Source organism: Tachysurus vachellii, chromosome 11 (assembly GCF_030014155.1).
Source record: "Tachysurus vachellii isolate PV-2020 chromosome 11, HZAU_Pvac_v1, whole genome shotgun sequence".
Classification (NCBI taxonomy): Eukaryota; Metazoa; Chordata; class Actinopteri; order Siluriformes; family Bagridae; genus Tachysurus; species Tachysurus vachellii.
Genome location: NC_083470.1, coordinates 18,127,435 through 18,139,624, shown reverse-complemented (window position 1 = coordinate 18,139,624; position 12,190 = coordinate 18,127,435). Strand labels below are relative to the sequence as shown.

Genomic DNA, 12,190 nt, shown 5'->3' with positions numbered 1-12,190 from the left:
CGTGTGCCTCACTGTCCATGAGGCTCTATAAAATACAAATTGCCACCATTTATTTGCCAGGAGGAAGGCAAAAAAAGAAGGTAGGAGGGACTGCAATATTCCTTGTTGCTAAGCAAACTGGACTACAAACCTGAAGCAGCATGTCTGATAGTTTAAAAAACATGGGATGTCAGCATCAATTGTGTAACTATGGTTTTACATTGCATGGAATAATGACTGAATAATATGAATTGCCATTGCGTTATATTGATTTTCAGTGTATAAAACTGGCCATTTAACAGCCATCATGGCTACCTGATCGCTATCCTTATCATCATCTGTTTTTCAACAGTTTCTGTTCTAATTTCTGAAAGCCTTGGCTGTGGAACTGGATAATAGGAACTGCAGCTATGGCCAACTTTAGAATGGAGTTTCGAAAATATGACTGCTCATATACAGTCACACCAGCATTAAAGACCATGATATCACAGTAACAAGACTTAATACACTGACAGAAAATAATAAAACATGTTTGAAAGGAAAGGGTTAAAAGTGCGTGCTTGGTAAAGCGCTTACTCATTGCCCCAGTCCAGGCGGAGAGTGATGTGGCGCTTGACCTCGCGGCTCTGCTCCTGAGTCATGTGACCCAGGATCAGTTGACGCCGCAGGTCCATCAGCTCGTTCATCACATGGCGCAGCTTTTGGAATAGCTCTACTCTGTGCTTCTGTTTAATCAAAGGAGTCAATGTTAATGCTTTTTGTGTAATTTAACAAATATCTACAAATAAGCTGAATCCAGTTAATAATAAAACAGAAAACATATTCCTAGATTAGATAAATAGATTTCCATAAATTACTGACTCTCTCTCTCTCTCTCTCTCTCTCTCTCTCTCTCTCTCTCTCTCTCTCTCTCTCTCTCTCTCTCTCTCTCTCTCTCTCTCTCTCTCTCTCTCTCTCTCTCTCTCTCTCTCTCTCTCTCTCTATATATATATATATATATATATATATATATATATATATATATCTCTCTATATATCTATATATATATCAACCCAGAACTGTTGGGAAAATTTTTTATTCATATATAACAAATAGCAATTTGAAGGTCATAACTTCATAGCAGTGGCTCTGTAAATAAAAGCAGAATTCATTTTGGGCATAGAAATCTTGCATAGAAATATAGCAGAAGTTTGGTTGTAATTTGTTCATTTCAGGCTCTGGAATAAACCACTGACAATGAATCAAAAAATTGCAAAAATAAAAATATTGTACACAATTTATTATCTGGATATTATATACTGTTTTCTTAGAACATGCTGGTTGTTTAGTCTGAACTGATATTTTTTTTTGGTTACCTCCTTAGTATGTATCGTGACATACACCATAACTTTTATAAATTACCATAAATAAAAATATAGAGAAAAGAGCAGGACATGGCATTAATCGTGCTTGAAGAGCATTTGCTTTATGGTGGCTTTGCCCAAGGGCCACTTTCTGCTTAAACTGAGTAGTGAGAGATTACACAATTCATTGTTACCAAGACGACCAAGGTTTCTCCTGACTGAAACCACCCACACATACACATACACACACACACACACACACACACACACATACACACACACATGCAAACACATGCTCACACACAATCTTACACATGTAGGACGCAAGACACAATTAGCGGACTTTGGAGTAGTCATAAAAGACTGTACCACATAAAGCTGTTTCCACAGCACTCCCCATTCCTGCAGTGTGCTGGTGCATTCAGTGATAATCGGGTCCTCAAGAGGAACCACGGTCTCACACTGCCTGAAATGCACCACATACAGGATTATTAGAATCCAAGCAAATGTGAATTTTGAAAATTTTATACTCAGTGTCACTTGCAGCTTTGAAAGTCATTCAACATGGAGTTTATTTGCACTAATATTTTTCTTGCTCATGAGGCATGCTGCTATCATGAATTGTCGAATCACACACTTACCCCCTGTTGGTAACTGTTGCTTTCTTTAAGTGCACATAGTTGGCTGGAAAAATGCCCTGAGGACAGAGAGCAAAAATATATTATTTCTGAGTAAATTTGCATGAGGCAGCAGCGTATATTATGTAACATAGACACAAGCTGGAATCATATCTTCAATGCTTTGCTCTAGAGACTTTCTGATTTACTGTACAACCTCACATTAAAAAAGTTTTACTGTCTTCTCAGTGCGTCTCGCTCTACTTTTCTGGAACATGATAAAGAATTTTTTTCCATGAGTAAATCTGAGCTTATTTGGGCATCCCATGAGGATGAGGGGGAGCAAAAAATACGAGAGAGAGTGTAAGTGTGTGTGTGTGTGTGTGTGTGTGTGTGTGTGTGTGTGTGTGATAGAGAGAGAGAGAGAGAGTAGGAGAGAAATGCGAGTGGGTGATAAATAGCTATGAGTTGGACTAGTGCATGACAGTCTGTGTGTGTACACTAAATTTGTTTCTTTTTAAATTGTCATTTATGGTCTTGTCTTAGAGACTCCTGAGATTTACATGTCACTTGGGCATCAAACGCACCACCTGGCAACAGAAACATAGCAGAAGTCAATAGTGAGGAACGAGCATCTGTAACAAATTGGAATTTTTTTTTTTTCCCTAAAATGTCCCATGGTGTCAATCAGAAAAGTGCTCATTTTTACCCCATTCCAGCAAATCAGACACCTTTCCTAACTGAAAGCTGTGTGTGTTTACAGGCAATTAGGAGTAATAAATGGTGTGATAAGTTTTGTCTTTGAATCAAGTAATAAGTTAACTATCAAATCAGTGAAGATGACTAACTAACTAACAGGTTTTAACAAATGCAAAAGATCTAGTCAAGAAACAGTCTAACAATTGATATATAGGTCATGTTCCTAACTGAGGAGTTTCCTATAATGAACAAGAGAGAGTAGGAGAGAAAAGAGAGTGGGTGATACCTGACTAGGTGAGTTGAAGTAGTAGTGTATGTCAGACTATTTATCTACACTTAATTTGTTTCTTTTTAAATGTCCTTTACTGTTTTCCATGTACACCCCAAGAGATTCTCTTCATTCTAATGTTAACCGCTCCACCTGTTTGCAAAAACTATGCAAAAACTATATTCCTCTAAAATCCAATCCAAAAAGTGCAAATCAGACAGCTTCCCTAACCTACAAAAGATGTGTTTCTAGCCGTTTATTAGGAGTAATAATTGATCTAAGGTGCGTTTTCTTAGGCTTTTACAAAGTTCTGTAACAAGAAATTTCTAACTGTATAACATTAAGATATCCTTTATGTATACCGTGTCGCTTGAAAGTTTGTGAACCCTTTAGAAATTCCTATATTTCTGCATAAATTTGTCTAAAACATCATCAGATTTTCACAAGTCCTAAAAGTAAACAAAGTGAACTCAATCAAACAAATGAGCCAACAATATTATACTTCTTCATTTAGTTATTGAGAAAAATGATCCAGCATTACAGATCGACTTGCAAAAGTATGTGAACCTTTGCTTTCAGCCCTTGTGCAGCAATAACTTCAAGTAAAGTGTCTGGTAGCTTTTGATCAGTCCTGCACAACAGATTAGAAGAATTTTGTTCCATTCTTCATTACAGAAGAGTTTCAACACTCAGATTTTAGTGGGTGTCCTCACATGAACTGCTTGCTTCAGGTCCTTCCACAAATGGATTTAAGTCAGCTCATTGACTTGGCCATTCTAAAACATTATCTTTGTTCCTTTAATCATTCTTTGGTAGACAGACTTGGGTGGACAGATCTCTTGCCCTTGCCATTTTCATTTAGAGATCACTGGCATAATTTGAATTCATTGTTCCAACAATGATGGCAAGCTGTCCTGGCCCAGATGCAGCAATACAGGCCCATCCTTTGCATTCTTCGATAAGCAATGCAGGCCTATGTTTCACAGACAGAATAAGGTTCTTATGCTGGAATTGAGTATTTTCGTTTCTTGAAAAAATAATTCTCATTTTAAAACAAAAGGTTTTATTTTGGTCTCATTCCTCCACAAATTAGCAAACGTCATGGATAGCAATGTTCTTTTTGGAGAGTAGTGGCTTCCTCCTTTCAACTCTGCGTTGCACACCACGGTTGTTCAGTGTTCACCTTATGGCAGACTCATGAACATTAACATTAGCCAAAGCAAAAGAGGCCTTAAGTTGCTTAGAAGTTACCCTGTATTCCTTTCTGACCCAACACTGTTACGTGTCTTGCTTTTGGAGTGATCTTTGTTGGTGGACCACTTCTGGGAATGTACCAATGGCCTTAAATTTCCCCCATTTGTACAGAATCTATATGACCATAGATTTTTGGAGTCCAAACTCTTTACAGAAGATTTTGTAACCTTTTCCAGGCTGATGAGCAATTCTTTTTCTGAAGCCCTCAGAAATCTCCAGGCAGAAATATAGAAATTTCAAAAGGGTTCACAAACTTTCAAGTGACACTGTATGCCCAGTCATTGTAGGTTAGACCACCAAAGAAAGCCAAGAACATTGTGGTTCTTCTAAAGTTATACAAAGAGCATGCACTGTCTTTTAGAGCTAAACCATAATAAGTCAGTCCTTAGCATTTTTGTTTTGTTACATTTCGTTGTGTTTACAATGAACAAAGGGGTCTATTGGGTTACAATATAAACAGTTTTCTTTATATACCACAAACTATGCCAGTGAAGCTGGGAAGAATTAATCGTATTATTTTACCATAAATAATAATAATAATAATAATTATTATTATTATAACAATAACCTCACCTTTACTGTTGGTCTTTTGGTAGAAAATCCTCTGTACCAGCCTAAAAAATAAATCACATGATTATTCAATTGTACACTCTCTAACACAGACTAATAAATCGCAGGCTCTTTTCTGAAAGGTATGAAGTGATCGGTTTATTTATTAATACAGTGACTATAGGATTTACCTTCACATTTCTCCAAGATTTGGACAGTTTCTCCAAGCTCCAGCACCAGGGAATGACTGACCGAACTTCGGAAACTGCCTATCACTGAGAGAGGAAGAAGGGTGATCAATACTGACACCCGAGAGAAATACTACAGACAATAACAGGCAAAAACACAGATATTACATTTTGAAATACACAGTCCAAATGTTTTCTCTGTGTGTGTTTATGTGTATATTATATATTATATGTATATATAAAGGGTCCAAAAGTCTGAGACCACCTTAAAAATCTGGGCTGGGATTTTTAATATATGTATTAAAATAATCTGGAAATTAAAAAAAATATCTTTATATTGGTTTGTAATATCATTTTAAAAATTTGGAAAAAAAAAAGGAGCTGTTCAACATCATGACTATTCACTTTTCAAGATTTTTAAGTAAATAGAAGCAAATTTGTGATGTTGGCAATAGCACTGTACAAAAGTTCAGATTTTCTGTGAGTCTTACCCCTTCTATTAGAGCCTGTGTTCAGACGACATGCCAATAAATTTAATCTAATATGAATCATCAGGTTTTACACAAACTCATGGAGTTTGTGTCAGCTTGAGTGCACACTGTCATTAAAGCAACAAAGGGAATGTACTGAATACTACGAAATTGTGAAGACTCCACTTCTAAGTTGTTGCTGATAATATAATTTACAATGAAATACTTCATGAGGTTCAAGGGGTGAATACTTAAGCAGACAGCCTTTCAGTCATTTATGTCTTCATTCATAGAGATGCTTTTAATATTATACATAAGGGGAATTTATTTGAATTTGCAAATGAAAGTGAAGGTTGTTTGTTACAATGGAGTAAGAACAGGTTAATACACTATAACAGACAAAAATAAAAATAGTCATTTAAAATTGTGGTACACTATTCTTAGTAAGAATTTTCTATTAATCACCATCATAAGCGGTAACACAAGCAGGAGCAACCATTAATTATCCAAGGCTCTTCACACACTACAAACGAGGAATCATAAACAATGAATATGAACCAACTTCCTCACAACACCAAAACTGTCCTTATGGCCTAGTTTTTTGTCCAGATTTTCATTTAGTATTAAATATTTTTAATCCTGCTCTGCATATGCAGTAATTATTTGATCTTGATATAAGTCTTTTATGCTCAACCAGTCAGACCCTGACTTATACAGTCAGGCACCTTTCTAAAATATGATGTAATTAAAGTTACACAAGGAATTATAACTAACTGTTCTGAGCTCCAGAGAGTGACAATGTAAACACAGTGGAAAACCCACAGTACTTGGAAAGGATTACATTTTGTAATGCAGTAGGTTGGATTAAGGCTTAATTTAGGAGAATATATATATTTTAGAATATCTGTATATTCTCTGATCATGTACATAGTACATGAGTAAAAATAAAGATACCCTTATTTAAAAGTTAAAGGATTATCTGAGACTATCTGATATACTTAATACCAAAAATACCTATTACAAGTAAAGATCAAGTGAAATAGATTTTCCCATGATAGTAAAACTGTGGCATGGTGGTGAGGTAGGTCTCCAGACTGTTCTTCTCATGGTTCCTCTCCACACCCCTCACAAAAAATATTATCCCTTTACTATGGACTGGATACATCCATTTCTACCTCACAACCCAGGATCGGCTCTGGATTCCCTCTACGACCATGACCTCAATAACTGAAGACAAATGTCATACTAACAAATCTATTTGCAATGAACAAGAATATCCTTTTTCCATAATATGGTAAAATTAGGCAGCAGCTTAAAAAAGGTGCTAGCAGTTAAATTTGGCTCAATCATTAATTCAGTGAGTCAGGCATTCATGTTTGTGTGTATTAGTTGTCATATGTTGATGCTGATGACAGATTTTGAATTTGCCAACCTGTTATACTTTTTTAGCACACTTCAGCAATGCCATTGGAATCCAATGTGGGAAACATGGGCCAGCTAGCTACATGAACTAACAAAATTTAGCAAACAATTTTATTTATGTGTAAACAGTTACAATTTACATAGTTAACATTAACTATATGGCCAAAGGGATCTGGACAACTTCTGGCCATCCATCACACCCATATATGGTGCCACAAAGTTGGAAATACACCATTTTTATGCTGTAGCTTTTAGATATCTCTTCATTTGGAAGATAGCAGCCCAAACACAATCCAGTATGACTGTGCACAAAATGAGGTCTACACAAACATGATTTACAAGAAGTACTCAATGAACTGCACAGAGCCCTGACTTCACCATCAATGTTAAGGTCAAATATTACATTAAGTAGCTTTTAAGGGATTTGGGATCAGAGTGCAGTGTAAGCTATAATCTGATGGACATGGAGCATGTAGGCTTAAGGATCAGTAACTTAGAGTATAAACCACAGGGTCATCACTACCCTAGACTTTGTAAAGATGCCAGTGAGTGAACCTAGGACAACATGCTTTTAGGATAAATTGCAACACTGCCTTCGGAGCATGTTTGCCTCACACCTCCAGAGTAGATGCTTTGATTCCTACCTCCACCCTGTATGCAGTGGTTGCAGTGCTCCCTTCAGGTACTCTTTTCTAATTTAGGTTGACTGGTATTTCTCTTGTATGAGCAATTGCACCAATTGAGACTGTGTTAAGGTTTAGTCTAGTGTCCTACTCGTACCTGACCCTGTGTAGGATAAAAAGCACAGAAAACAGATAAATGGAATTCTAGTCTGACATCTTACATTGTGTGCTCTTGTGGCCGACTGCTGAACACAACCACATTCCAACATCTAGTTGAAAGCCTTCCCAGAAGAGTGAACAGCACCAACAAAGCAACAAAGCAGGAACAACTCAATATTAACACCCAGCGCTTTGGACAAGGATCTAAGGTGCTTATAAGAAATACTGTCCACATAATTCTGGCCATATACTGTAACTATTCAATAACTGATTCACTGAGATAATGCTGATTTCACTGCATCCTTTGTTAAGCTTTGAGTAGAAATGAACTAGTTATCTCTGTTGCTATAGTTTACCAGCTGAAGGCATTGTGTGGACAGTATTTGACCCTCATAGTCACAAAATATAAACACCTCTTCTCCACAATAACACTCTTACATTCTGGTGGCTATTAACACCAGAATACTAAATTTCCTTCAGCAGCAGAATCTCTAGGGGACTTTGAAAGGAGAAAGTGCACTGCAGCGATTTGCTGCACTATCTTCTTTCCTGATGGACTATGTGTTTACTAAAATCACTTATAAATGTATGCTTAGAAATATTTCAAATATTATACCAATTTAACTGTGCATAGTTTCAATGTGGTTTAATCTCTGCAATTTCAATAACCGCAATAGGAAATGTCCTTAATGGTTAATTCCCCCATGGTAATAGAATACAATGTTTTTCATTTTTTAATATTCTAATTTGGTCCTTACTGCTGTTTAAAAATATTACTTTACAAGGACAATTGTATGCAAGCATTTTAAATATTCTCAAAAGTACTCTTAAGCAAATTTCTTGAAATAAAATATTTTATTAACAAAAAATTCTATGAAGGGACCAAAAATTATAAAGGGCACAGTAGGTATAATTTAACTCAACACATCCTTGACTTAGTAAAAAAATGTGAAAAGGAAAATAATAATGCTAGATGATTTGACAATAGATCTTTATTCCTGCTGCAAAACACTTACTGTATGTAACAACAGTATGTTCCCTCTACTAGTGTATTGCTTTCATAATATCCTTGAACTGAAATTACATTGGGAATTATCTTTTTTGTACATGGCTCTGCTTTGCTGAAAGAAGCTGAGGTATGACAGGAGTCATATGCTACCATTTTACATTCCCTGCAGTATTAAAACAAACAAAAAACATTTACTACGCACACACACACACACACACCAGTTATGGTGTTTTGTTGTATCTCTAATAACATTCATAACCATAATATCACAATTACTGGCATAAATTATACAAATAATGAAGTATATAAGAAATACTGAACTGAATTTCTGGCACTCCACAAAATGTATTTATCTAACATGCTGAACTCCAGGTCCTGTCAATCGCTTTTACACCCAAACAACCTAAATACAAGAAACCAAGCTGAATACAAGATCGGTTCAAATGATCATACAAGCTTGCTCAAATTCAGACTGAAATTTTTCCACTTATTACTGTATTGAGTTTTTTTGTTTTGCACATTGCTAAAATAAACATAGTTGCATTTGTCCAAATAGCCTAACACTAGCCTTGCATTTAGTTTACTAATAACTTATTGCAACATCTCATTCATGTTATCATTTTATCTTGGTTTGTGTTGTTTTAACATTGAATTTGAGTGACACTTGAGTGCATAGTGTAAAAAAACAAGTGTTTCACAACACCCAAGGGAGCACTGCGCTTCCCGTAAAGAATGGCTACAGCTGTGCAAAACGGTTTTACTGGTAATCATATGATGCTTACATTTATGTAAACTGGCTGTAAGCTACCTCAGTGTCTTGTGAGGATGAGGTAAAATTGCTATTAGAATGGGGAATCTAATAGCATACTCTGAAGTTCCATTTACTCAATGCTTCATCACACACACACACACACACACACACACACACAGCACTACATCACTTAGCCTTAACTGGTCTAATAGATAAAAGAGAACATATGTCATATTTGCTTGGATATAAAAAAAGGAAATATGTAAGGCAAGATGTGTAACATACCTAAGCTATGTAAGTTAATACTTATGAAGTTATTTCCAGACTTGTGCCAACATTTTCCATTTCTATTTGCATTAATTGTATTTTTCTAATATTAAGCTTTTAGTAGATTGTCAATATACATATATCAGTATATAATCTAATAATCTTTACTGTAATGATGGAGAGAACAAGCAGTGCAGCAATATCCATATCTACATTACTTGTTCCAGACATACAGTCAAAAGAACATTGTACTTTGACAGTAACACAATACGAGGCTTGTGATTTTATTATGGCTCGCTGATTTGTCATGAGCACTAATAATCCACACATGTAATTCTCTAATTGCAATCCCAAATGCCTTTAATCCAATGCTGTTAGTCACACTGCACTATTGCTTTAGAACTGTGCATAATACACTTGCAGTTGGAGGAATGTAGAATTACCGTCCATTCTTTATTTAATGTCATTAAATTGCATGAAAACATCTAATGAACTATCCTAACCATGTGATCAGGTGTGGGTTCCCTTCTCATTGCTCCAAAATTTTATAGTTTGTCCAAGATAGAGCAAAAAATAAATAAAATAAATAAATAAAATAAAAAAGTGTAATACAAAATATAAAAGTATAAAATAAATAATAATTCAAAAATAGTATCCTCTTCTTTTATTATACATATATATATATATATATATATATATTTTTTTTTAACCAGTAATTAGCTAGTACTTGTTCTGGTAAAAAGAGTCTACAAGCTTGAACAGCTCTGTCTTTGTTTTGAAAGCTGTTAGCTGGTCAGAGAAAGATGTTTTTCATAATAATAGCAATGTATTGCGTGTGTAGAACAGTTTCATATGTTCTGTCTGATAGACACGATTCACGGTGAAGGAAGAGGCTGACGAACATGGTCTAATCATCGGACATCACGTTTAACACTGTTAATGGGCGTTAGGAACGTAGTTGCTAAAGACCGTTGCGTCAGAAGCGTAACGTGTCGCGCAGCTGTTAGACAGCACGCGAGCCTGGAGCGCCCCCCTGCGGCTACAGGAAGACATTTTTATCTGACGCTACTGCGTGAATAAGATTATAATAGTCGTGTACGACGCTTGTGTGGGAAGGAAAAATGAAGGATGTGCACTTAAAAGAAGAAGTCAACATCAAATTAAACATTTTATGCTTTATTATATCAGCAAGGGTTAGAGTCGATGTAAATAGGCTAATCAGGCCACATTATACCTCCCATCACTTCTCACAAACTGTTTTTATGTAAAAAAAAAAAAAAAAAAAGATAAACAATTTTACAGCTTATTTGCGCTTTAGTAAACATTTTAAATGATCAACTTAATTATCAAATGAGTCTTGATGGTTTATGAGCTCAAGCTTTTGGCACTTCTTGAAGGAAGAGCAAATTGTTGCATAGGGGAGAAGCCTGTGTGTCATTATATGGCAATAAATATGCAGCAGAAGACAGAGAGAAAGATTACTCACCGACTCCGAATTTTTCATCTTCTGTTGGAATCCACATTATTTCAATAAATGAAAAAAGATGATTTTTAATTCGCCTGGAAATCAAGCTCCATTCCGCCGGTGTCGTGGGAGGATGCTCAAGATGAAGGGCTGAGCAATGTAGCGTGTTACTCAGGCACTACACGCAGAACTCCGTGTACTCAGGACTACATGTTAACTATTTACAGAAAAACAAGAAGCCTTACAACGATTTCTTCTCTTTCCCATTCCGCATACTGTCATATCCGCCTTCAGGAAAAGAAAAAAGAAAAACAAACAGAAAGCATCTACAGTGTGTGATGCAGAGCCCTGGGTCTCTACAGGCAGAGAATGAGAGGAAATCTGATCTTCGCTGTTATTTGCTGCAGTATCTGGGAGCGAGCGAACGAGCCAGTGGCCTCAGCTAATTGATTTATTTTAGCAATTTTAGGTCCTGCTTGAGCGTCTCATCACATGTAAGCGCTAAAAAGCTGTCGCGTGCCGGTTGCTGTTACGAGCTGTGGGTCCTGAAATGCCGTGCTGTAAACTGGTCTCCTGGTTCTGAGGGGACGTGAGAGATATGATTACGCTGCGCCATCTTCACAACCGTCACATGACGCCTTCTATAATATTCCCGAGGACAAGGCTTCATAATTCTGGAAAGAACTGGACAAAAAAAATGTCTTGACTACCTTACTTTACATTTAAATTCAGGAAGAGCTGCTCAAAATATGGTCTATTAAATCGCCAAATGTAAATATAATAGGGTTCTAATGATCATGAGCCAAGCAGCTAAAAGTCTCCACCTTAATTTTCCTTGGGGACAGAAATAGTCTTCTGTTCAGACCTTAGCAACATCTGCAGGCTATTTTGCGCACAGAAATTCAATACAAATTTCTGGCACTATTGATTAGTTTCCCTGCAGTTTTTTTCTGAACTTCCGGTCCTTTTGACAGCTGAGACAGGGTGCAAGCATAAGGAGGTTAGGGACTAGAGGCTGTTAGTCAGCTTCTCTACAGCAGTGGTTTGCAAAGTATAGATATTTAAAAAAAAGGGGGGGGGGACACGACATTATATTGGTTTAATCCACAAATACCAAAGTTATTAAA

At 36.3% G+C, this 12,190-nt stretch overlaps 1 protein-coding gene across 1 annotated transcript in view; it reads right to left on the bottom strand.

The window, feature by feature from the left end:
* LOC132853964 (dedicator of cytokinesis protein 3-like) overlaps positions 1–11,724 on the bottom strand; it is a 72,267-nt gene extending 60,543 nt beyond the window's left edge. The window contains exons 1-6 of the mRNA XM_060882056.1: positions 11,085–11,724; positions 4,901–4,984; positions 4,734–4,774; positions 1,964–2,019; positions 1,692–1,788; positions 556–704 (exon numbers count right to left, since the gene is read on the bottom strand). Of these exons, the coding sequence (XP_060738039.1) occupies positions 556–704; positions 1,692–1,788; positions 1,964–2,019; positions 4,734–4,774; positions 4,901–4,984; positions 11,085–11,121 (464 nt within the window). The 5' untranslated portion in view covers positions 11,122–11,724. The remainder of the gene's footprint in view (positions 1–555; positions 705–1,691; positions 1,789–1,963; positions 2,020–4,733; positions 4,775–4,900; positions 4,985–11,084) is intronic.
* Between the last annotated feature and the right edge of the window lie 466 nt (positions 11,725–12,190).